The sequence below is a fragment of the Rhinolophus ferrumequinum genome, chromosome 7 (assembly GCF_004115265.2).
Source record: "Rhinolophus ferrumequinum isolate MPI-CBG mRhiFer1 chromosome 7, mRhiFer1_v1.p, whole genome shotgun sequence".
In the NCBI taxonomy this organism is placed as follows: domain Eukaryota; kingdom Metazoa; phylum Chordata; class Mammalia; order Chiroptera; family Rhinolophidae; genus Rhinolophus; species Rhinolophus ferrumequinum.
The window spans coordinates 92,512,962-92,539,330 of record NC_046290.1 but is presented as its reverse complement, the minus strand read 5'-3'; the positions used below and the strand labels follow the sequence as shown (position 1 = coordinate 92,539,330).

General features: G+C 54.8%; 1 protein-coding gene across 2 annotated transcripts in view; it reads left to right on the top strand.

The window, feature by feature from the left end:
• The first annotated feature begins 385 nt into the window (after positions 1–385).
• SRRM3 (serine/arginine repetitive matrix 3) overlaps positions 386–26,369 on the top strand; it is a 55,348-nt gene continuing 29,364 nt past the window's right edge. Inside the window, exons 1-2 of one of the 2 annotated variants that reach the window (XM_033110266.1) lie at positions 386–584; positions 20,721–21,000. In XM_033110266.1, the coding sequence (XP_032966157.1) occupies positions 20,753–21,000 (248 nt within the window). In that variant the 5' untranslated portion in view covers positions 386–584; positions 20,721–20,752. The remainder of the gene's footprint in view (positions 585–20,720; positions 21,001–26,369) is intronic. The other variant, XM_033110265.1, reaches the window with a different exon arrangement.

Here is a 26,369-nt window from a genome sequence, read left to right as displayed (position 1 = left end):
CAGCGACTCCATTCTCAAAGTCCTCTCATCCGTTGGGATGGCCCCCACCACGACCCGGATGCAGCCACCAGGATGCATGATGAAAGGGGCTCCTAGGGGCATCTCCCAGCCGGATCGCTGGGCCCTCTTAGACACCTGCTGCAGTCAGGGTCCTGGCCAGAACTCAGCATACTGAGTTCCACTCCCAATTAATAGCCTCCTTTGCCCCGGGCTCCTCCCTGGGCTGGCGTGCCCCCACCCTCAAGGAGTGGAACCGGTGTCCCTGCGTGGAGAATCCTCCCACGCCCCAACTCTCGCCTCCTCTGCTGGGGGCCCTCCAGGCCTACAGAGGGCGCTGTGGGAGCCAGGCCTCTCTGGCCCGCCGGCAGCAGGGAGGCCGCCTCCATGGTGGTGCGCTGTCCAGCATTTCAGCAATCGGCGGCGGCGGCGGCGGCGCCCGCGGGGAGACCGAGGACGCCGGGCCTTGGGAGCCGCGGAGCTGCCCTGCTGAGCCGAGCAGAGGAGGCGGCCCGGAGTCGGCTAGGACAAGAGGGGCCAGAGGGCCTGGCTCGAGCGTCCGGCGGAGTGCGGCGGTCAGCGGGGAGGTGAGAGCCCCTGGTGGGGCGGGGGCATTTCCCAGAGGGGCTGGGGCTGGGTTGAACCTTGGTCCTCCCTAGCTAGACTGGGGCGCAGGGTCCGCAGGCCCCCTAGCAGACGGTAGGTTGGAGGACTGCTAGAGTGTTTGGTCGGGGATGCGAGACATCTGGGGAACAGAGACGAGAAACATTGTTCATTTCACAGAAAAGGATGGAGAAAGTGAGAACCCTGAGAGGTCATGGGCAGGACTCCCCTGAGCATAAATGACCATAGCCTGGCCCATAAGCATGCCAGGAAGCCCCCCAACTGCAGTTCAATTGTCCTGCACCAGCTAAGGAAAAGAACCTGCTCCCTAGGGAAGGGAGAGACCGATGCAGGGACCCCGTGGAGATGTCGTTCGTTGAGAGGGGTGGAAGGAGCAGGCCCCCACCTGGAGGCTGGGTTTCGGTCCAGCAGGGAGTGGCAGCGTAGGGGACAGTCTGGCCCCTTTCTCAGCTGCCCAAATGCCTCTGGGGATGCATGAGCTGGCAACAAGAACTGGGTCTCACACAGGATGGCATTTACTCTCACACTAGGAAGAGGATAGAGGACCCAGAAGTGAAAATAGCCACTAAGAGTTTAGGGGGTTTCTCTGTGGGCTCTCAGGATGCCCAAGGAGAGCTTCTGGATCTGGGTGGGCCCAACCCCAGAACAAATTCCTGGTAAAAAGGGGAGATGCGAAAAGAGACGCAGACTCTGCTTGTATCCTCCTCCCCCGCCCTCCCAGCGCTCCTGCCTGGACAGTGTTGAAGCCTCCTGCAGTTCCTGCTCCTGGCAGCAGGTTCATTGTGGGGATGGATTTGGGGGAGAACAAGAGAAGGGCAGTTGGGTCTGGCCTGGTACTCCAGTGCCTGTGCTTTATCCTGGCTATAACTTCTCACTCCCCTAAGACTTCACTCACTCACCCACTTCTGGCTTCAGGGGGCCTAGGCTGGTCTTTTGTCCTGAGTCCAGAGAAAAGGCAGATACTTTAATGGAGAGCAGGGCAGGGGCTGGAGCTGGAGAGTTTCCCTATCAAGGGGACATCTTAAGGTCATGTCCCCAGCATATGCCAAGTTGTTCCCCAGCCAAAAATAGGACCAAGCTGGCGGGGAAATTCCACCCCCCCCCCATACCAGCTTCTCGGTTCCCTAACTTTATGCCCCATCCCACTCTCCTGTGAGGGGTGGGGGAGGAATTCCTGAAGAGTGAATAGTTGATTAGATTTTAAGAGGTGGGGGTGTGTGGGTTTGGAGCCATGGATTCTGAAGTCTGAGAGACGTGGGTTCAAATCTAAGCTATGTAACTTCAGGTAAGCCACTTAACCTTTCTGAGCCGGTTTCCCAATTTGTGAAACAGGTAAATAGCATTAACAGTATCTACTTTGCGGTTCAAATAAATAATCCAGATAATGAATGAGAAACTCCTTTTAAACTGTAAAATGTTGGGCAAGTGTTAGTAAATCGAATGCAAGTAAGAATTTCTTAAGGGGGAGCTGGATGAAGGCGGCAAAGTTTTCAGCATTGTCTGAAGCACATCGTTCTCTTCCCAGAGGAGGTGGACGTTGGCTGAGGGCCTCGGACCAGGCTCCATGCTGGGCACAGTGCTACAATTGACTCAGTTAATCCTCACAAAACTGCACAAGGAAGCCATCATTGTCCCTATTTCACAGCTGAGAAGGGAGACTTGAGTGACTTTCCCAAGGTCATGAAGCCACCCAAGCTGTCTTCCCTAGGGCAGAAATGGAGCTAATGTCTCAGTCCCTTGATATCAAGACCCAGTTAAATGCCAGTTTCTTGATTCACGCTGCCAGCTTTCCAGGTGGGGAGCCTGAAGCATATGGGTGAGGGTGTGCAGTGCAGGGAGAAGCTGACTCCCCCAAGGTCACTGGGATATTTGGAGGTAGAATGTGCTTTGAACTGGCCAGTGGGTGCCCCCAACCTAACCCACCCCCGCCACTGTCACGCCTGTCAGAGGGGGAGTCTGGGTCTGGCAGGCCCATCTGCTCACTGCCGCACCCACTTCTCACCTCCTCTGCCTGCCAGCCTCTTGCTGACCTCGGCAAGCCAGTGACTGCCTGTTCCTTTCTGAAGCAGTTAGTCGTCACCCCCTGAGACGGGCCTTGGTCACAAGCAACTGCCAGCACTGCTGGTATGTGCCTCACCTATTGATGTTTCTCTTCCTCTGCCCAATTTTTAGTGCCCCAAGGGGCAGAATCATAGTTCCTCCTGTCCCAGCAGCCAGCCAGGAGCTCTGCTGAGGAGATGGAGGGAGCCGGCCCTCTTCTTTAACTCCTCCACATACTCTGAGCCCCCGCCGTGGACCTGTCACTTCACATACATTATCTCATTTCATACTCACATCACCTGGTGTCCTTTCATCTTCACATAACCTGGTCCTTTTCACAGAGAAGCAAAACAAGGCCTAAAAGTGACATGACTTTCCCAAGGTCACAGAGCAATCTTGGTGCAACCCTAGCCCATTGCCTCAGGACCCAGTGCGACTCCACAACACCACCCTGTCCTCGATCCTTCAGGTTCTCCTGGGGGAGGGTCAACCAGGCCACAGTGGGCTGGTTGGGCTGGGGGACAACATGTGGTGGAAGTGACGGAAGGCCTTTGGAACAGGAGTCCAAAGACTCCTTTCTGGGCCCATAACTGACCCTGCTTCTTGTATGACCTTGAACAGGTCCCTTCCTGTCTCTGGGGCTCAGTGTCCTCAACCACAAAATGATAGGGTTTGATTAGATGACCCCAAAGCCCCGGCCAGCAAGATTTTAAGATCTCGCTGCTCTATAAATCTGTATGTCAGGAAGCCTGTGGTTCCATCAGCAAAGATAAAAGACACCTCCGGTGTTTCAAGGTTTGATTTATTAGTAGGAGCTGAAATTTAAAATGCACCCATCCCTCCTACCTACCAGCTTGAGGTCTTAACTCGAGGGGGGATATATGACTTGGAGAGACCTAGTGGCTCACCTGGAGATCCCAGGGTGAAGCCCTCCTTGCCCAGGATTTGAGACAACCTGCAGGGGCACTGGGGAAGCCCTACACACACATCCCGGAGTTGTTTGCCAGAGTCCAGGAGGCCCCCCAGACACACAAGCGCAAGCCCCATGTCCAGGGAAGCGGCAGGGGTGCGGTGATTGAGGTTTGTTCAGAGTCTTGGGGACAGGGCTGGATTTTGCGGCTGATGCTATAAAGAGAGGGTGCCCGGCCCTGCAGAGCGGGTGGGTCGGTGTGTCCACTAGTCCAGGCCCGGGGGGAGGGGCAGCCAGACAAGAAATGGAGAAGTTCCTTCTCAATTCCAACACCTGGGCTCAGTGAAGCGGGGAGGGAGCTCAGAGAGGGAGCGGGTTTAATGAGGAGAGAAAGGATCAGAGAGAGGGCACTCAGTGAGAGTGGGTTCAGAGAGGGAGGGGGTGGGGGCTGCACAGTGAGACCCGTGAGAGAGGTTGGGAGGCCCAGAGGGGCAGAGAGGCCCAGGACTGTGAGGGACTCGTTACAGACAATGAAAGACCCCAGCTTGGCCCAGCCTCGTTCTTCGTTCTTTGCTGTGGCTTAGTCCTGCCACTTTACCTCCCTCTGGGACCTGAGCATAGGAGGGCAACAGTTCCTTCCCCAGAGGCCAAGCCCTGTTGACTCCATGTCACCCAGAATGGGGTCCTCAAGTGGCCTGGGCAGGTGCACTGGTTCCAGGCTGCCCAGGCTGACTATTGTATTGGCCTGGGAGAAAGGCCTCAGCGGCCATGTGTGTCTTGGCTCCAGACTGCTCCCAACCCCCAGGGACTCCCACCCTGTAGCCAAAAGCCACTGGCCCATCCATCTGCAGCCCTGCTTCCTCAGCAGTCAGCCTGGCCTCCGCCTCCTGCCACCCCCGCCCTGGCCTGCTGCCCACTGCAGAGGCTGCTGTGCCAGCTGGAGCTGGCGGGCAGTGCCACAGCTCCCTTAGCACCCTGCCGGGGCCTGTGAGGACTGAGGCAGCCTGGCCCCAGGGATCTGGACCTTAGGGTGCAGACAGCTTACTGCACTGGGGAGCTCTTGGCCTGCCAGTTTCTAGCTTTGAGTGTGGCCTGTGGCTCCTTACCAAGCCTTATCCCCACCACCATTCCCCAGAACTCCCTAGAATGCAGACAGGTGAAAGTAAGTTTCACTGAAGTCTTTTGATTTGAGAAAATGGTGCATCTTTACTGTACGAGACTTGGGAAGTAGAGAAATTAAAGAGAAAATAGGAACCATCAATAGTCTCACCACCCAGAGGCAGCCACTGTGAACAGAGGAAGTTGATGGGATTTCCTTCCCGGATTTTGCCCAGGCGTTCATAAACCCATGGCGTTAAATCACTGGAAACATGCTCTTGGAGGAAGCCAGCATCCTATTTTTTCACTGTACCATGCGAATTTTCTGAGAATCTTTAAAGATTCTTCAAAAAGCATAATTTGAATGACCGTGTGAAGGCTGGGCCCGGGTGTTGCTGCTTTGCGGGGAGCCAGAGAAAGCTGCAGAGAGGACCTTGCCCCGCCCTTACCCTCCTGGCTGGGGTACTCCTTCAGGGTCTGCTTTCCCTTGGAGAGATGGCTATGCGGCCTGTGACAGGGTAAGCCAGGGGCTGAGGTGAGCCTGCTTCCTCTGCCAGGACCAAGGTGGGAGGGCCAAAGCTGCTAGGGAGGGAGAGTGTGAGAGAGCCATACATACCCCCCGGGGGGGGGGGGGGGAGACAGCCTGGATCCAATAAGACCTCAGGAGAAAGAGCTCAGGACTGGGAATCGAGCAACAGCTCGGGTTTGGATCTCATCTGGGTCCCAGCCTCCACAATCAGGTCTTTTTCCCCTCCTGTAAGACGGGCATAATGATACCTTCCTCCAGTGTGACTCAGGTAATGGGCATGAAAGCTCCCAGGGAAGGAGAAGGCCCAGTGCACCCCCCAGAGACAGCAATCACGTGGCTGTGAGGTTACACAGTCAGCATCTAGCGAGCGCCTCCTGTTTTCTGGGCACAGGAGGAGCACCGAGGACACAGGTGAATCAGACACTGACCCTGACCTTGAGGGGCCCCCAGACGAGGGAGGTGTGAGGGGACTGACAGTGACGTCCTGTTGAGATTCTGCTGGGACTAAGAAGTCCACAGTGATGTGGGCAGCCAGGGGAGGATTCTGGGAGAGTGGCCTCGAAGCTGGGGCTTGGAGAATGACAGGGAAGGGCCAGACAGAGAGGCAAGGGCATGGCATTGTAGGGGACAGCATGGGGACACTGAATGATCTAATGTAGCTGTAGCACAGAAGGCATTCCTAGGAAGCCAGGGGGAGTGGTAGGCAGGTCTCAAAGGACTTTAAAAACCACTGTAAGAGCTGGGAATTTATTCGGAAATCAATGGGAGCCATGGAAGGCTTTGGAGCAGTGTCTTAAAACAGTCAGATGCACTCTAGGAAGCCCACTCTGGCTGCATTTGGCGGAGGGAGGGACAGGGAGTGGAGGATGCAGAGAAAGAGAGCAAGGGTAGAGAGGCCAGGAAGGGGGTGATGGCACAGCGGGAGAGGGGACAGGTACCAGAGACACACCTCTGGGGTATTTGACAGGGTGTATGTGCACGTGCCCCAGGCTAGGCTCACCCAGGGAGAAAAGAAGACCCATGGGGCAGGGGCTGGGGCAGGATAGGAGGCGGGGCAGCCTGCCCTCCATGCCCATTCCAGCAGCCGGCACCGACCTCAGTGTCAGACAGAGAACCCCAGGCCGGGGAGGGTTGGGCTTCAGGACTGGCAGAGGAGCCCAGCCATGCTTTCTCCCAATAGAGTGTCAGAGGGGGCTTCTGGGATGGTAGGGAAGCTGGGGCCCTAGGCAGGTCCTGCCTCGGGCAGTCCTGGCCCTTTTCCCTGTCTGGCACAGTCTGGCACATGCTTCTTCATCCTTGTGACCCATCCATTATTGTCCCCAGAACACCTCTCCTCTCTGTCTCCTGATCTCTCTCTTCCTTTGTCCCCTGCTCCTCATACATCAGAAAGCATAGATGGTTATCCATTCATTCATCAAAAATTTGCTCGCAGCTCCTCTGAACTGAAAGCTTAATTGTAATTGTCATCCCCAAGCTCTGTGCTAGGCACTGAGAAAGGGAGGAGCTGCCCTCAGCCTAGTGGGGAGCCGGGCCCATAAACTGGTGGATGTTTGGGGTGGGATATGGGTCACATGGAAGCACCCTAAGGGTTCCCAGGCTCTGGTGGGGGCGGTTGCCTGCCTGGGTAACTTTGGAGCTGGTTTCACAGATGGACCCCATAGGATGAGTACAGTTTTGCCAGGGGAAGAAAAAGAAGAAGGGCATTTCTGGCAGAGGGAACAGCATGAACAGAGCTATGGAGGAGGAAAGAGCACGAGGCACTCGGAGAATGGTGTGGCCGGAGAGGCAGGCCCTGGCCCAAGGGGCAGAGGGCCAAGCTGGAGAGAGAGGCCTCACGAGGGGCTTTAGTGCCAGGCAGGGGAGTCCGGCCTCTCTACTGCAGGCAGCAGAGAAACCAAGGGATGTTTCCAGCAGGTAAGCACTCAGAGCTGTTCAGGAAGGTCACGCCTGAAGGGCAAGCCTGATCGGGACAGATGGAGAGAGCAGGAGGTCCTGCGGTGTGCTTGCAGGACACAGTCACATGGCCTGGGGCCTCTCTTCCTGTGGCTCCGCTCCTCCCAACCTGGGACACTCAGAACCATGGCAGTCGTGGTCTCTAGGTGCCGAGTACCTGCCTCGGCATGTCCAGAACATTCCATGAAAAGCCAATTCCTGGCAGCCACCCACTCAGAATGTGAGTGTGGGACTTGGGGGGTCTGCATTTTTAAAGCTCCCAGGTGACCATGCCTGTTAGAGTTGAGAACTGGTGCCTCATCCCTTTGCACCCGCCGTGCCCTTTAGCTAGATGCCCTCCCTCTTCCTCTACCTCTTTGAACTTCAGCTTCTGCTCACGTGTCTCCTGTGCAATGCCTTGTTCTCAGCCCTCTCCTCCCTCTGGCTGCCCCCAAGTGCCCGGTGCTGCCTCTTTCTGGGCCCCTCTTATACTCTATCCCGGCTGGTTGTTTGCCCTACCGTCTCCCTCAGTAATCACCATGAACGCTCACTTGGCGTTTCCCACGTGCTGGCTACTGCTCTAGGGGCTTCATGTGTACTCACTCATTTCGTCCTCACAACATCCTATGAAGGAGCCAGGTGACAGCAGAGGGACACTGAGACATACCAGCATCTGCCAGCTAAGACCAGAGAGGCTGTGCTTTTCTGGGATGCCTGAGGCAAGGAGTTCTTTGAGGGCAGGGACCCTGCATTATTCATGGCTGCAGGTCCCCAGTGCAAGTGCAACGCAAGGCATATGCTCAGTTTCCCCATCTGTAGGATGAGCTTACAGATGACAGTTCCCCTCCAGGGCTGCTCTGCAGCTTGGAGAAGTCCCTGACTTGTAAGCTGTGAGGAGTGTGGTCTGGGTGGGGGTGGGGGCAGTAGAGGCCAGGACTCTCTCTGCGATTTTTAAGATGAAAGTTTCCCAGAAAGAAGGCCTTTCTGCCTCCTTTGCTGTGCTAAGGTCCAGCCTCTCCCACAGAATTCAGACCCTCTCAACCCTGGCTCGGGGCTGGGAGAGGGCTTGTGACTGGGGTTGGGCTGGACACCCTGGTGAAGATTCTGGGGCTGATGGAGGAGCAAGGTGGCGCCTGGGAGAAGCCACAGCTGCAGAAGCAGCCCTCGCTCCCACTCTGACCTTAAGTGGCTTGCCCCTTGCCAGAGCAAGGAGGGACCCCCCCACCATTCCTGCCTCCCACCCACAATCCTTCAGGGACCATAGGTTGTTGTCAGTGATGTTGCTAATTAACTGCTTAATTAACTATTTAGGCTAATCAGATTAATCGACATTAATTGGCTACCATTTGTCAAGGACCCTGGAAAGCTGTGCCTCTCAGAGTTGAAGTGTGTGGCTGGGGCTTTGCAGGGGAGTTGGGAGGCGCTGTCACTGAGCTTTGGAGCTGCGGGGAAGGGTGGCAGGCAGAGGTAGGACCAAGGGCACCAAGACTGCTGCCCAGGGAGTGTTTACCTCCCTGTGGCCCTTGGACTGCTGAGTTCTGGCTCTTTACACTTTGGGAAGAATAGCACCTCTTCCTCTTCCTTAGTTGCATTAGGAAAAAAAAAAAAAAAAAAAAAAAAAACAAGGTTTGATGAGGGACCACAAGGAAGAGCCAGATACTTTTGATTCCCAAGGGCTGTAAAGACTTTGGAGGGGAAGAGACCTTAAAAATTCTAAATAAGCAGAGATATAATATAAGTAGGTCACCCCATGACAACTGCTGGGATGAAGTGCGCGTACTCCATTTTTTAAAAGGGGGGAAAGATGAGCAGTATCAGGTAGATACAATGCAAAATATTAAACTGTGATAAAACGATCCGATTTGCATTATTTAGTCAATTACAGCCCCCAAAACCCACAGTACATTTTTATGCCTGTTTTAAAATACAACTTACAGTTTGAAATTATAGCACTTGAAACAGAAAAGAAAAAACTACTATGAAATCCATCCTACGTTTTTTGGGGGAAAAAAGCCAACCCACTCAAAACTGGGAGTGTGAATTTGTCTTCTGCACCATTCCCTCAAGATTAAATGGCTCTCACATCTGGTCCAACGCTGGGCTGGAAGTTGGTAGCCTGCAGTCTCGTCTTGACTTTTTCCCTGACCCCCTGAGCGTCTCCTCCCCTCTCTGGTGAATCCCTGGCCTTTATTCCTGAGAGAGTACTTACATGGAGCAGAGGAGGGGTGGGTTTTGAGTATTCTGGAGATGAATGCAAATGTGAGGGGAAAATGGGGTCCATTTTAGTGAGAGGGTCAAGCTCCCCAAATGAGGGATGCTTCCTGGGCAGGTGGAGGGGCTCCCCACTTGGCGACAGAGATCTCTAGCTTGGTAAGGGAAGACCTAGAGAACGAATGTGTGGTCTCTCTCCTCCTTTACTGCCCTATCCTGCAGCCCCTGGGGGAGGAAGGACCAGGAGAGACTGGAGGCTGTTGCCTAGCAACGAGAGGCGCATCTGGATCGATGAGAATGGCAGGCGAGACTCCAGCCCCCAGCCTGGCTCTCTTTTTGATCTCACCCAGCCCAGCAGAAACCTGGGGGGGATGCCCAGGGCAGCCTGCCTGATTAGAGCTGAGTCAATAGAGGGAATTTTCCATAATGAGATTGTGTGGCCAGTGGAGGCAGCTGCTCCTGGCTTCTTCTGTCACCCTCCCCAGTGGGTGGAAGGGGCTTATCTGTTTGTCCAGCACACCCTTCCTGCTGACAACTCCTGGGGAGGCACATCACCACCCAACTTTGATTTTTCTCAGTCTGGACTGCCAGGGACTCAGAGCCCAGCTTACCCTGGCCCCAAGCCCCAGACACATCATCCAGATGGGGAAACTGAGGCCCCAAAAGGAAAAGAGATCTGGTCATACAGCTTCTAGCACATTTTACCTTTTCTCAGCCCAGCTCCCAGGGGGATCCTGGTGGGAAGGAGAAGGAGGTGAAGGGGCTGATGGCAGCTGATGAGAGCACACTGGCTCCCCTGATTTCACTCCAGGTCAGCCCCAGAGGCCAGCTTGGGAGGGTCCTGACACATAGGTGGCTCTCCCTAGGACACCTCAACAATGCCATGTGGCTTGGATCCTCCCCAGGACACAGAGATCACCACCTCCCTGGGAGCCCATGCCATCAGTGAGAGCTCAGCCATGCAAACGTTCTTTCTCAGGTTCCTGCCCCACCCCAAATCTCCATTCTAGCTCAGGCAGCTGTTTGCTCCCTGGCTGGAAGCTCCCCGAAGGCCAGGGAGGGCACTGAATAGGCGCAGAGTTGTCTGGGTGGGGCAGGGAGTCCTTTGTTCTACTAGAGCTCAGAGGAAACTAAAACACTACTTGCTTATTTGGTATCAGTACTGGTCTTTACAGGTCTATCAACTGGGTGGAACTGGTCTAGTCTGTATTATTTTCAATGACAGTATTTCTTGTTCTGCTCAATTCCACTGGTCTGTATTACCGGTTTGCGGGTTCCCCACCATCCTCTGTTGATGTACCGTCCGGTTCAGGCTCTCCATGGCCTGTCCTGAGCTACAGGGGTCTGCCCTGGCCTAGACTGTGGGTCCCTCCTAGTGCCCGGGCTCGGCCACTCAGAACCTTTGCACTGGGAACCCAAATCAGAGCCCACAGGAGCAGGGACAAGGCAAGAGCCTGGGAACCAGGCAAGTCCTCCCTGTCCATTCAGGACAGAGCTGGACTCCAGCGCTTACAGTGTTCGACAGTGTGGCCCATGCAAATGTCAACACCCGAAGCCTGAGTATGGTGAGAGCAGTCGCCAGGGACCCCTCCCACCAAGGTGCCCAGCAAGGGCAGTGAGAAAAAAACAAGCAGTGAGCTCGCTGTCACGATAAACACGGGCTGGCTTTCAACCAACATTCATCGACGGCTGCTTTGTGCCAAGTTCTGTGTTGGGCACCGGGGACACGAAACGGAAGCAACCCAGCCACTGCCCTTGGAGAGCCCTCACTGGGCCGGGAAGGAACAAACAGTCTCAGTAGAACGAGGTAAACACCAAGAGTGGTAACCAGAGGGTGAGGCTCCAGTAGCACTGCAGAGGTGTGTACCCTCCCTGCCCCCGCCCCCCCCACGCCCCCCCCCCGCCCCCGCCGGGACCCCTGGAGGTCAGGGAAGGCTTCACATAGAAGGTGATGCTTGAGCAGCGTCTTGCAGGATGAATGGAAGGGCAAGGGCACTCCAGGCAGAGGGAACAGCATGGAGCAGTGTATTCTTGGCCAGGGTGGAGTGCCCCCTGTCTGAGACAGCGTGGGGGCGGGACAGGATGCCCAGGACCCAGGGGCCAGCAAAGCCACCTGGGCTTTCTCCTGTGGTCAGTGAGCTTGCCCTCCTTCCCTCGCCTGCCCCAGGCACCCCATCTTGGCTTTGGGAACTTGGTCAGCGCCAGCACCTCCGTTCCATAGCACAGAGACTGCAGGGAAAGAGACAGTTGCAAGCCCTGCCCAGGCACGGCGAGGCCCTGAGCAGGGCGGATAGGGAGGGCAGGAGAGGCACCAAGGGCGCTGTGGCCCAAGCCCAGGCTGTGGTGCCAGCACCCTGAGGCACAGGCCGCCTGCCTGTCCTGGAACCAGACCTTCACCAAGCCAGCCAGACCCAGCCTGGGGGCTCTGGCCAAGGCCTTCCTCTGGCTCCAACACGGACAGCAGGAAGCTCTGGCTGCTGAATAATTGAAAGGAAGGCTTTCAGCACTTCTCCCTCCCCCTGCAGTGTCTTCTGGAGGGTTAGGTAACAAGCAGCTGTGCCAGCTCCCGCAGCCTCCCGAGAGACTCCAAGGAGGTTGGGAGGAAGCTCAGTCCACTAACCCTCTCACTGCCGGCCTGCCCTGGCCAGCCGGCGCCTTCCTCCCAAGCCCTCACCCTGCAGCGTTTTCTTACGTAAATACTGGTCTCTGCGAGTCCGTGTGGGTTGGTATCTGTGAAAAGTCCTTGTTAGCCTACTAGTCTCCACAAGTTGGTAGTGATTTGGAATGGCACATTATCTGCCTGATCTGTTCTAATTTATACTGATCTATATGTCTCACTGGTGAACTCGTGCCTTAGTCGTTTAGACTGCTTGGCGTCGTTTATGGGTAACCCTAGCAATTAACACTTACACAGGTAACTTAGTAAGTACCCGTAACTAAAAGATTAATTCCTTCAACCTTAAAGGGATTACTTGTATTAACACCATTTTATAAATCAGAAAACTGAGCACAGAGGTGAAGTCACTTTAGGGCACATAGTAAGTGATTTGAACCCAGGCTGGCTCTTCTGCCACTTGCTGATCTGCACACATCTGTGTTGCTTTATGTGGTTTAGGTGAATGTAGAGTTAGGATCAGACCTCTCTCTAAAGGTCAGGGGCCAGCAAAAGTGAAAGCAGGAGGCAGCAAGAGAGATCTTTCCAAGATGCAAATCTGACCATGACCTCCCCCGCTCAACAGCCTTCACTAGCTCCCTATTGCCTGCAGGATATAATCCTAGGTCCTCTATCCCTTCCGGTCCACTGTGCTCAGTGATGCACAAGCATGCACTCTTCCCTTTTCAAATTTTCATCCCACATGCCCACACGCTACCCAGGATGTCCTTCCTCCCCTTTTGTCCCACCAGCTCCTACTTACGCTTTAAGATCTCTCCTCTAGGAAGAACTCCCAGCTATGCTACTCCCCACACACTCCAGCTCAGTTTCTACCGTGTCCCCACCCCCAGCACTTATCTTGCTGCATTTCAGGTATCACTGCTCTCCCCCTAATCTCTCCATCTCTCTTTTAGCCTCTGGTGGGCCCCTGAGCGGCCACCTGCTGAATAGCTGTGACATGAGCACGTGACTCACCCCTAGAGCTGAGGGGCTGTCTCCCAGCCCTGTGACCCTTACCCCTCAGCCCCACCCTCTTGGGCAGGGAGCGCGAGAGGGCTTCCGGTGTGTTATAGCCACTCGGCTGGAGTGGCTCACGGGCTGGAGGTCTGGAGAAGGGTCTTCACAGGGAAGGGAGGGGTTGACAGGAGAGCCCCCTCCTTCAGTGCTCCAGGAGACATGTCTGTGTCATGGGTACAGCCTGGCTTCAGTGCAGGGATTGCGGTGGGGTGGGGGTACATCAAGCTTCCTTGGACGCGATGGAGATGGGTTTTCTTTCCCAGCTTGATAAAATAGCTTAACACACCGTTGTCGTTGCACTCATTTTTACAAAGATCCAGACTTAGTTTCACAGCCTCAGTACCTGGTTTCATGTGTGTTTGTCAGTTCCATCACGTTTCTGACAGTTACAAAGAATTTGTTTCCTCCAGAAACTCAGGAGGCATCTCTCTCCCCAACCTCTCTCCCGCACTGGGCTTTTCTCTGGCAGAGCTCACACTGGGTTTGCAGGCCCCACCTCATAGGAATGTGGCTCCCCACCGTGATCACACTCCACCCTGGACCTCTCAGTCCCTGCTCCCTGCACCCTGCCGGCCTGCTCACCCTTGCCCTCAGCCTGTGTGTCACCCGCCCGGACTCCCCCTTCCCTCTCTGGAGCAGGCTCATCTCCCAAAGGGCCAATTCAAACACCGTTGCCTTTGTGAAGCCTTCCCTGACCATCCCAGCCCAAGTAGACCTTCTCTGGCCTCTTTTTTGTTCCCCCAGTACTGGGTTGGGGTGCAGAAAGATGACGTAATTAGGATCTGTCTTCATCATAAGCTTGTCACTGAAAAAATGAGTGATCCCACCAAGCTCTGAGTTAGGAAGCATTGTCTCCATTTTACATATGAGAAAACTGAGTCTCAGGAGGTTTAATGACTTTCCCTGATCACCCAGGCAGAAGTGGGGAAGCCGAATTCAAGCTCAAGTCCTCTGACTCCAAATCCAGTGTTCCTTCTCCATCCCACCCACCCCCCTGCTTTCCTGGTCCCTGGGAGACAGCAGAAGACCTTAGTGGCAAGAATGTGGTTAAATTACGTGTAACTGTGGATTGAGAACTTCCTTGAAGCTGTGGGAACCTGTACATGTGAGGGTGTGGAGGCCTTGAGTCCTGGCATTATCACTGGGGAGGTGTGTCTCTGGCAGGTGAGGGCAGAGAAAGGGGCCGTCAGGGGAGGGGTGCTGCTCCCTGGTGAGAGGCATCTGAGCTCCAGGAGCAAAGGCACCCCTGGGTTGGTGCCATGGGTGGGAGTGAGATGGGGAGGGCAGGACTTGGCTGAGGCCAGCAGTGGGTAAGGGGAAAGTGGGCCAGGTTGTCCCAGCCGGCTCCTCCGAATGGCACCCACCCCAGTCCGTTCTCTCCTTCTTCCTCCAAGATCAACGACCTTGCTCACGCTCCAGTTTTAGTCTCTCAGCGATGCAATGACAACTCCCAAATCAGGCCCAGATCTCTGCATCCTGAGGGCCAGACCCACGCTCTCAGACTCCTGAATGTCTTCCCTGGAAGTCTAGAAGCTCCTCGCACCCACCACGTCCAGTGCAGCCAGCACTGACAAATAATAATAATGACACCAATACCGTTTCTGAGACATTCGTGGCACACTAGGCACTGAGGTAGCATTTTGCATGTATTCGTCCTTTACAACAAACCTACGGGCAGGGTGCTATTAGCAGTTCCATTTTACAGGCAAGGAAACTGAGGCACAGAGTTTAACTCGCATGACCAAGTTCATTCAGTTTACGAGTTCCCTAAGAGCATAACCCTGCAAACCCTTCAAGCCCTTCAAAAGAGCATAGTCTCCCCCTCAAACCAGGTTTCCCAGGGCAGGGCCCAGTCTGCCCCTCAAATACATATGTAGTCCCCTGCCCCCTCTCCCCAGACCTGGCCAGGTCACTAGTGACCTGAATGTCCTACCCCTCTGAGCCCCAGGGTGAGTGATGATCTCATTAGCTGGAGGCCTCTGTGCCTGTCACCAGACTGGTCCCTGCAGTACAGATGGGATGTTTCACCTTCAATTAATCTCTCCCAGCAGGGCTGGACTTGCAGGTACCAGCAGCCACACTGCTCCATCCTGTCCTCGTCCAGGCCTGCTCAGGCGACCCAGGCTTGGGTTTGGGAGTAGGAGGAAAGCCTACGGACTCATCCATGAGGCTTGGAAATCAGGTGTCTGGCTTTTTTTCATGACTTAATCTGGCCCAGCATCTGGACTTGCCCTGGAGACCTGACCCAGTGCTGAGCTCTGGGGGTAGCTGCTGTGGCTCTGGTCCCTGGCTCCATCAGCGGGTAGGGGGTGGGCTGAAAGCTTGGCAGTATACATACGTAGTCAGTATCATCTAGATTTCCAGAGCAGGAAAGGACCTGTGATGTCTCTGAGGCCAGCCCCCACCCCATGCATCGTCCAGTGGGGAAACGGGGTCCAGAGAAGGGGAGAGACTTGCTCAGGGTCTCACAGCCAATTAGTGGTAGAGAAAAGACTTCCCATTGGCTGCTCTGTCTCCAAAGAGACTCAGTGTCAATATTCCCAAGGACCTTAGCAAGTTAGGGTCAGGGTCAGGATTAGGACTCTAGACTCCATATCTGCCTGCCTGATCCCACAAGCCTCTCAATCTGCCCTCCATGTTCCCATCACGGTAAATGGCTACCATCCACCTGGTCACCAAAGTCAGTGTCATCCAGGATGCCTGTCCCCACCCCACATCCATCACATCCAGTCACATTTCTTGACTCTGGTTCAGGCCTCACCGGCTCTGGTGTCCCTGCCTCCAGTTCCTCACCACCCTCTCCGGGAAGCCAGCCCGTGACCACCCAGGCAGAGCGGCAGACACTCCTCAAGTTCTGTTTTATCACACTACACTCAAACCTGTGAATTTCCCAAACCAGCCTGTGAGTTCCCAGAAGGCCAGGAAGGGACCTTGTTCATCTCTAATCCCCAGCCTTTCATAGGGTAGGATCTGGGTGGATGTTGCGTGACGGTTTGCTGGGTGAATATAGTATCTATCTCCTGTTTGAACAGTTCCTATAATGGAGAACTCGCTCATCCTGGGATGAACTGAACTGCTTAGTGTTTGTTTGCTTGTTCGTTTAAGTTTTAAATGTTAGAGAGAAGTAATTCTGTCTTGCACTTAGCGGAAGTCCACTCTAGATGACTTCCCTGCAGGAGTTCTGGCTTTGTCTTCTAGAACAAAGGCCAGCAGTGGGTGAGGCTCTGAAGGGGACAGACTGACAGTGGGACAGACAGATGGGCGAGGGCCTCTCAATGTGGTCCAAGGACAGTGCTTGGGAACTTGTCAGAAATGCAGATTCTCAGGCGCCACCCCAGATCTAGTGACTCAGAAACTCTGGGCATAGGGCCCACCTATCTGTGTTGTAAGGAGTTCTCCAGGTAACGCTGAGGCCCGATAAAATTTGAGAACCGCTGCTCTGACAGGGCTCCCAATTGCTGGTCCCCAGGGCATCCGTATCCGAACCATCTGCTGGACACTGACGATATCACCTCTAAGATTTTGATTCAGTAGGTCTAGGTTGGGTCCCAGGTAGTAGTGACGTATAAAATACAATTCCATTTGAATTTCAGATAAGCAGCGAATAACTTTTTTAAGATAAGTATGTCCCAAATATAAAATTCATGAAATTCAAATTGAATTTAACTGCACATCCTGTATTTTTATTTGCCCAATCTGGCAAGCCGACCTCCTTCTCCCCAGCCTCCTGGCAGATTCAGCCAGGTTTGGCCTATGTCCTCTAACATCCTTCAAATACTTGAAGATAATGAGTCTGCTGGCCTGTATATTCTCATCACCTCCCCCTTCTGAGCGTCATGTTTGTGTTGACATAGCATAAGAGAATATGCACTCTGGGCAGCCACGTCATGATATTGACCCAGACTGCGTCTGTGACCATTGCGAACCCCGAACTCCTTCCTAACGGTGCTGATCCTAAGCTCTGCCTACCCCACTCCCCTGAGAAAGTGAGTTTGGGACCCAGCTTCAGAATGTGGCATTTCTCGCTATCCTGTTTCACCTTCTCAGGTTCCTTCTATCTTCCCAGTCTGTGGAGTCCTTTTAGATTCTGACTCGGAATGTCTGAGCCTTCCCAGGTGGTGTCCTCAGTAAATCTGATCAGCAGGTTGTCACAGTTCCATCCAGTCAGTGGTGAACATCTTGGACCAGTGGTAAGGACAGAGCCCTATGGTCCTCTAGTAAAAACCTCCATCTAATGTGACACTGATCTATTAATTAGCTCCCTGGAGCACAGGTTAATCCAGCCACCAATTGCAACAGGGCAGAATATTAGTCCCCACCAGCACAATGTCTCGCTCCCTAGGAAATCTCACAGGATTCCATAAAAGATTATATCAGATGCCTCACAGAGAAACCCTGAGCCTGCAGTAACTCCCTGGTTTACTGGGCCAGCAACCCAGTAAAGACTCGGAAAGCAGTGGCTTCGTGTTCAATGACCTCTGGTCCCTCTTCAAGAGGTTCAAGGGTCATCCTCTCAATAACCTGCCTGAGACTCCTGCCTGGCACCCTGCAACTGACCAGGTGGAGTTGGTAGAATCTGCCATCTGTCCTAGTGAAAATGCAGACTGCACCTGCCCCTGTGCTTCCACACTCCTCTCCTTTCCTTCTCAGTCATTCCTGAGGATTGCCCTCAGCAGCCTAGCAATCTCACCCTGGCATTCTCTAGTGCTGGGGATAGAATTTCTTGGGGTCTGGAGATCTGAGTGTGTCCAGAACTGTCTCCATCAGCTTCTCCTCCCTCCTTGTCCTCAAGGAGTTTGGGCCAATTCTAGGCTGAGGAGCCTCACGTCAGAGCAGAAGCCTGCAGAGAGAGCAGCTCTGAATCTGGCTCCTCCACGGCTCTCAGCTCTCGCTGGGCCCGAGCACGTTCTCCCCACACCCTCAGTGTGCCTCCTGCATTGCCAGGTGCCGGGGAGCTCTGAGGAGCCAGAACAAAGGCATGGTCTCCTCTCCTCAAAGGGCTCACAGTCTAGAACAGGGTTCAGATGCAAACAACAAGTTGAACCTCAGTATCTAAAGATAAAGAGGTAAGGACAAAAGCCGTGGGAGTCAAGGAAGGAATGACTCATCCTTCCTCAGAAGTACGAAAGGCTTCCCAGGGGCAATGACATTTGAGCTGAGTCCTGAAGGATGAGTAGAAGTTCCCCAGGTGGGAAAGAGGGGAGTAGGTATTCCTGCACAGGGGAACCGCATGAGCAAAGGCACAAAGGAGTGAGAGTGCTTGTTCGGGGGCAGATGACCAGGGCTGAGGCTGGGCATTGATTGCAGGATGAGGTGTAGCAAGGGAGGAAGCTGTAAGATAGCATAAGGCAAAACATGAAGGGGTCTTGAGGGCTGTATTGAGGACCGTGCCAGGTAGTTCTCATCCCACCTACCACTGTAATTGCTATTTGTTCCACCCATGCGCACTGAGCTCCACCTGCTGACGCACTTGGCTGGCACTACGAGCTGAAAGCTAAACTGCCCTCAGCCCAGGGGGAGCCAGACCTGTGAGCCCACCATGACAATAGTGAGTGGCAAGAGCTCTGGGAAGGCAGCACCAGTCAGAAGGCTAAGGGGAGGCTTCCAGAAGCTGGTGATGTCTACGAGCAGTGACTTTGAGGACGTGTAGGAGTCAGGAGAAGAGTGACTCGGGGAAAGGGAGAGGCAAGTGGAAAAGCCCAGAGGCAGGAGAGATGGAGAATCTGTTGGGAGGGCAGAGGGTTCCAGCTAGACCAAAAGGCAGGCCGCATCATAACTTTAAGCCAAGGTGACAGGAAGCCACTAGAGGCTGTTAGTCAGAGCATGACACTGTCTGATGTCTCCTCGACCAAGTCTCCCAGGTGGCCGATGCAGCATGGACAGAGAGGGCAGGGGACCAGGCAGGACACTGAGGCTGGCGTGGACCAGTGAGGGGCTTGGGGTGAGGTGGTCATGGCAGGGGAGAAAGTGGATAAATATGAGCGATGCTGAGAAGAGGGGATGAGAAACCAAGCTTGATGACAGGTGACCTGCAGTGGGTCAGGGCAATGTGGGGTCTCTGAGCTCCATACACGTCCCTGGCTAAGGTGACTAACATGTGGAGGGGTCACCCCTGAGCCAAGCACCATGGCTAAGGCAGATGGGGAACACGTTCCCAGAGCTCTGTGTGGGGGCTGGGTGAGTAGGTGATGCTTATAGGGTACCCCAGGTGAACCCCTGGTGGAGCTGGGGTGCAGAGCTGGGCAGGAAGCCTGCAGGGTTTAGGGGTGGAGAGAGGTTAAAAACAGCTTTGGTCTGTAAATCCCCCAGAGCCCTCCCTCCTGGGAGTAGGGATGCTGCTCCAAACACAGCTGGGAATCAGAGGTTCAGGGGGGCAGTGATTTCTCCGTCACATGGCAAGGAGTGGAGGAGCCTGGCCTAGAACCCAGGGACTTGAGACTTCAGGGGATGGCCACATAAAGGCGCTTAAAGGTTCTCATCACCATTGTCATTCTGTCCCCTTCAAAGCCTCTTGTCCCTCACAGTCCCCCTTTCTCTTCTCTGCCTTCCAGTCTCTGTGGCTCTGAATGCCCCCCACCCCCATCACGCTGAGGCCAGTGAACGGAGTGTGTTGGGGATTGTGCTGCAGGGAAGGTCCATCCAGGATGTCCAGACATGCCTAATCCCTCCTCCTCTCCCCGCCTCCCTCTACCTCTTCCCTCCTTCCCATCCCACTCCCTGAGAAGGAGGCCTCCCTTGTTGCTTAGCAACTAGCAGAGCTTTGGAGAAAAGAAATGGAAATAGCTCAGGAGGTGCCTTCCTCTGTTAAGATAGGTCCTTGGTATATGTGTTTGTGTGCACACGTGTGTGTGCCCACGGACGTGCGTGTGCATGCTCTACTTTGGGCCTAGCGTGGAACCAGGCCCCCCAAGTCATGCTGACTCCCATGTCATCACCCTGAGCCTGTAGAAGGATGTGGCTGCCTGGAAAGCTAATGTCAGTGCCACATTTGGTCACATCCTCAGAAGCAGTGTTTCTAGAACAAAGGAGGGGACAATCCTGTGGGCTGCAATCTGGATCTGACCCCCACCTGGTCTGTTGGCTTTGGAGAAGTTGGCCAGATCAAAGTGGGAACTGAAAACTGCATCTGTGGTGGGAATGCCCCTGAGCCTGGAGAAAGCTCCACGTTCCCATCTGGAGCAGACTGGAAGGTGGGAGCACATATGGTCTGTGATCCCACAGGCCAGAGCCAGGACAATGAGTGTTTGGGGGAGGAAGGATTTAAACTGAGCCTGAAGGAAAAACAACAATAAAACTAACAAATTTTCCCAGGGACCAATTTGGTTGCCTGAGGAGTTGCAAGCAGGTGTGCAGGCAGGGGCTAGGCCATCAGGCCCAGGCATTGGTACAAGGCAGAGAAGGTTGCCCTAGGTGGTTAGTAGGTCCTTGGAGATGACTCCATTCCAAGCCAAGGGCCCTTAGAGGCCAGCTAGTCGGGCCTGCATCCACCCATCTTACAGATGGGTAAAGCCCAGGATCCAATACCCTCTCATGCCCTGAAGAGTGACCCAAAGGTGCAAACCTGGAATCCACGCCCCTCCGCAGCCTGAGGGTAAGTGGATTAGAGCCCTGAGTGGACCTTTAAATCTCCAGGATTAACCTGCTCAGAGAAGAGCTTAGCAGGTGGCCGAGAAGTGACCACCCCGCCTGTTTCTGTGTCTGTCCTGCAGGGCCGAGACCAGCGGCTCTGAGGCCAGCCGCTATGTCGTCCACAGCTATGTCCTCCACCGTTAACAACGGGGCGGCCAGCATGCCGTCCCCGCCCGACGCTGCAAACGGCTTCCCGCAGCCCGGCGCCTCCTCCGCGAACTGGCCGCGGGCGGAAGAGGAGCTGCGCGCCGCGGAGCCTGGCCTGGTGAAGCGCGCGCACCGCGAGATCCTGGACCATGAGCGCAAGCGGCGCGTGGAGCTCAAGTGCATGGAACTGCAGGAGATGATGGAGGAGCAGGGGTGAGCGAGCCGCGAGGCAGAGAGGGGCGTGGCCAAAGGGGGCGGGGCGGGGCGGGGCGGAGGGCGGAGCCGGACAAGCGTCAGGACCCTGGAGCCAAGTCAGGCAAGGGGACAGAGTCTGAACCAGTCGTGGTGGAACCATTGCAAGCCCAGCCGAACTTTCATTCATTAGTTTATTCAACCAATAAACTGTCTTGAACGAGTAATCTACGGCAGGCTCTGAACTGGGCTCAGATTCGCAAAAGCCAAGGAGACACAATTCATGCCTCCAGAAACATTCAGTCTAGTGGGGGTGAGAGCTGTGTAAACATCAATGACAACTCAAGGACTCAGTCTCCCCTTCTATAAAATGGGTAGATGGAGCTGCCTAGACTCTACCAAGCAGGTGCTGCAGCCAGACAAGAAAGCACAATGGGCCCTTACTATGTGTGAGGGCTGCCACATCCATAAGCTTAGGTTTCACCCTCTCTAGTTCAAAACCAGTCACAGGGGCACACAAGTGTGTCAGGCAGGGAGCCGCTGGGCAATGCTGGGACCCAGAGCTGGACTGGAGTCACTTCCTCTCAGTCCCTCCCCCTCTCAGAAAGGAAACAAGCATGTTAACAACCAACTCTACCACAAAACAGATTACACTCATGGTTATAGGACAGGACTGGAGAGGGCCAAGTGCTTCAGGAGTTCAGAGGAGAGATTCTGGGAGGAGAAAACATTTGAATGGGCCTTGAAGGATGAGTAGGAGTTTGTCGGGCTGAAAAAAGGAGGGGTTGTGAGTGACCTCCCTCCAAAGACGAGTGGAGATGGGATAGCCCTCACCCATGGAGCTGGAGGCAAAGAAATAGAAAACAAAGCCTACGTGTTTGTGTAGCTGCAATAAAGCGGGTGGTCCCGAGGCTCCCTTATACATCTGCCCTGAGTACTTTGAAACAAGAGCACTGGCTGTGGAGGGAGTCAAAGTTGGGAGCAGGACCTGTCCATCAGACATACACTGTTAGTGAGCTGAGAAACCAGAACGCCAGTGCATGGAATTGGGCCTGGAGCCCGATGGGGGCAGACAGCCTGCGCAGAGCAGTCCTTCCAAAGCACACTTTTGTCTGTGTAACCAGGTTTCTTGGACTTCCCAAGAGGCAACCAAGACATGGCTCACTGTCCCCGTGAACCCAGGAAGACACTGAAGCTCAGGCAGAGGCAGTGACCAGTGGAAGGTCATCAGGAAGGCGGGCCAAGGCTGGGCCTGGGCAGAGCAACCTGTGGTGTTTATAAGGGGGGGGAAAGGCACAGGGACTTGGTGTCACCTCCAGCTGGGGACCAGGTTGGGGAAAGGAGGGTCTCTGCAGAAAGGGATGGATGGATGGATGGAAGGCTGATGAAAACAGAGGAAAAGGAGGCCTCCAGCTGGTGCTGAAAACAGGTTTGATGAGCTGTAGATGTGGGCAGAGGAAATGAGATCCCCAGGGCAGGGTTGAGTAGGGAGTGGGACGGAGAATCCTTCTGCAGAGAGAGCCCCAGGACCTTAATTAAATCTGCAAATCCTGCTGAGGTGGGTGACTCCAGGAGGGAAGGGAGTATGTGCCCGGAGGAGGTGAGGAAACCGGAGGGATGGCTGGGACCGAGGAAGGAGGGAAGAGCTCCAGTCCCTTCCTGAGCCCCTCTCCCCTCACTAAGCCCCCTCCTCTTCCATTCTGAAAGCCCTCCCCCTCCAGAGCACCATCCTTTCAGGGAACCCCAAGGCCCCTCCCTCCTGGAGCTCCTCTCCCTCCCCAGGCCTTCTTCCCCTGGCTGAATCTACTCCTGGTCCAGCCCCTCACTGCACATGGGAGGGTCGGTACCAGGTGAGGGCAGCCTAAGGTAGACAGGGATGGCATTCTGCCATGTCCTTGGTGTCAGTCCCCGTCCCTCAAGGACCTGTGCCTGTCTGGGAAGTCCCCACTAGGTCTCCAGATTTTCAGTGAGGGCCCCTTACCCCTGCCCAAGCCCTCACCACAGGTGCTCCTTAGACTCGGGTCTCCCACAGCTGCTAGCTCTCCAGTCACCGTCCCCTCCCTCCCACCTCTTAGAGGCAGCCTCGTGGGTGGACAGCACAGCCACTCAAACCCAACAATCCAGGTTTCCGGCCCAGGTCTGTGACCTTGGAAAAGCCACCATTACTCACCTGTAAAACAGAAATACCTGTCTTCCAGAGTTGTTCAGAGAGTCCTGTGGACTGAGGCACATACGGGGGGGGGGGGGGGGGGGGGCGGTCCTTCACCCCCAACCAGTCCCCAGAAAGTGCTCCACAAACATGAGGGACCCTTGCCCTGTTATCAAATTCAGTCATTAATATCCATTTCTAGAAACACTGTTCATTCGCATTTATTTACCAGGTTTTCATGCATTTGACAAATATTCCCACTAGTCACAGGAACACACATTCTTTGGCCCCATTAAAAAGCAATCCTTTCCTTAATATTGATGGATGGTCAGCTAATTCACTAGTGATTGATACTGCATTTGGAATCACCTTCCAGGGCAGCCTCTGCATGTAGACTGCAATCACCCTGGGGGTGGGGACAGAGCCCCCAGCCTGAGCAATGTGACTCCCACCCCAGCCACAACATCCCCCCACCCACCCTACCCAGGCCCCATCTTGTGAGGATGTGGTGGGGGGCGGGTGGGGGGGGAAGGTGGACAGAGCCGGCTCTGCCCCCAGCTGGGCTTGGAGTTTTACTCCTCCCTTCCCCATTCTGTTTCCTCATCTGTAAAATGGGAAGAGTGAGGCTGCCCCCACCCCCCAGAGCTGCAGTGAAAATCAAATTAACAACCAAGGAAAGGATTATCTAGGAGACCTGGCAAGATGAACAGGCAGAATGAAACATTTTCCACTGTGGGGACCTCTTTGAAAATGCAGTGTCCCCTCACCCCACCCCAGACCCAGAGGGCAACCCAGGAAGTCCTCAACGTGGCAACCACTTTAGCATGTCCTTCCCATAGAGCAGAGTGGGGACGAGGAAGCCACACTGGCTGAGACATCATGTCCCCTCCCCTGTCCAAGCCCTGGAGTTTTCGTCTGAGGCTTTGGCCAATGCCAGCCAGGCCTCCTGTACGGCCTTAGGTTGGCAGATGCTGCCATTTCCACAGGGAGTGGATGGCTTGGTTACCAGCCTCTCTGCTCTCCCAGCCTTTGCCTCCTGGGAGAGCAGAGAGAAGAGGCCCAGGTGATTCCTGACCAGGGACCACGCTGACCTGGTAGGGGTCTGGGGTGGAAAAAGGCAGGAAGCCTGGAATGGCTAGACCCTTTGTACCCACCACTCTGGAACAAAATCACCACGATTTATTGAGTACCTACTATGTGCCGTGCACTGCACAAAGAATTTTATATGCATCATCTACCTTAAGCCTTATAACAACCTTGAAAGGCAGGTTACTATCCTGTTTCACGGGGGGGTGGAGGGGCTAAGGCTAAGAGAAGTATATGGACTTGTCCAAGGTCACAGAGCAAGAAAGTGCGGGGCGGGGGGTTGTCAGGACTCAGAACCAGGGCTGCCTGGCTCTCCTGCCGCACCTCTTAATCACTGTCCTTTGTGGCCTCAGCTCAGAGGGTTGACCTCAAGGGCTATCAGGGGAGGCAGCCTGGGAAGTGCCGGTCACACTTGAGATCTCTTTGCCCTGTAACCAGATGGCTTCCCCGGGTCCTCAGCTTCTCCCAGCAAGAAACCCTGGGGCATACAGGGATCTTTCCCAAGCCTCCAGTTCGGTTCAGTCCAGCACCCCCAGCTCTCCAAGAACAGGTGCTGGAGTTAGTCCACTTGCCTTCAATCCGCCAGCTCTGGAATGAGCTCCAAGTCCCTGCTCCAGACCTTTTTTTTTTTTTTTTAAGATTTTATTGGGGAAGGGGAACAGGACTTTGTTGGGGAACAGTGTGTACTTCCGGGACTTTTCCAAGTCAAGTTGTTGTCCTTTCAATCTTAGTTGTGGAGGGCGCAGCTCAGTTCCAGGTCTAGTTGCCGCTGTTAGTTGAGGGGGCACAGCCCACCATCCCTTGTGGGCGTCGAGGAGTCGAACCAGCAACCTTGTGGTTGAGAGCCCACTGGCCCACATGGGAATTGAACTGGCAGCCTTTGACATTAGGAGCATGGAGCTCCAACCGCCTGAGCCAGCGGGGCCGGTCCTCCTGCTCCAGATCTTAATGACACCCATCTCGCAGCCTCACACGCTCCACAGACCCTCAGGCATGGACTTGGCCCCTGGCCTGAAGCCTCTCCCATCCAACAGGGGCTGTGGCCCTGCCTCGCTCTTGGGCCATCTCCTCTCCACCCCCACCAGGTGCAGGGCCCCATGCCAATTGTCCAGCCAACCTGTGTCTCCCTCCCAGGGTTCTATGAATTGGGAGTTGAGCTGTGTTAAAGGGCCTGTGCTATTTGTCTCTGTGTTGGTGACAATGACAAGCTGGTCTCCTGAAGAGACGTTGAGATGGGAGCAGCTCCTCTGTGCCTACACTGCTCCAAGAAGCCACCACCCCTCCTTCCTGGGCACCAGGCCAGCCCAGCCCAGCCATCCAAAGGCTCTGTACTGCCCAATGCACAAGACCAGGGACCCTCCAGCCATATGCTAAACAGGGGCTGAGGTGGACACCGTGAGCCGGGGCGCAGAGCTTGGTGAATTGGGCTAGAGGTGTCAGCACAGTGCCGCCTGAGCACCCCCACGCACACCCACTGCTGTAGGGCGGACGGTTGGAAGAGATTGGCCTCTCCCCCTGCCAGGCGGGATTCAATCTCCCTGTGGTGGGCCACACAGGTGCCTGAACCTGCAGAGGGTCAGACTGTAGCTGGGGGCCAGGGGACACCTGGTTAAGAAGCTGTGCTCCTCATCGAATCCCCCCATGTTCAGTCATTTCCCAAGGCCCAGCCATCCTCCCACCTAGACAGTGTTTTTCCACTTCTTCCCCTCCATCCTCAGGCCCGCTCTCTAGCTCTGACCTCACCGTCTCCTGCGGGACCCCTGCAGTAGCCCAGTGTCAGCCTCCCTGCCTCCAGGTCCCTCTACTTCAGCCACACAGGCACCAAAGCCATCTTTCCAAAATGAAAGTCCAACCTTCAAACTCTTCGATGCCTCTCCATCACCAGTCACTCATTTATCAAAAATTTGGGGTGCCACATGTGGCCAGGCAAGGTGTCAGGTGCTGGGGACACAATGGCAATCCAGATAGACAAGGTCCTTGCCCTCAGGGAACTCTCAGGCCAGTGCAGAATACAAAGAAGTCAACAGACAATGAGTAGCAAATGAACCACCTGCCAGGATCCAGGAGGTAGAGGTTGCTATGGAAACATAAACATCAGCACCTAACCTGGTCAGGGGATATCCATGCTGCTGTAAACATCCCGTGAGTCACGTCT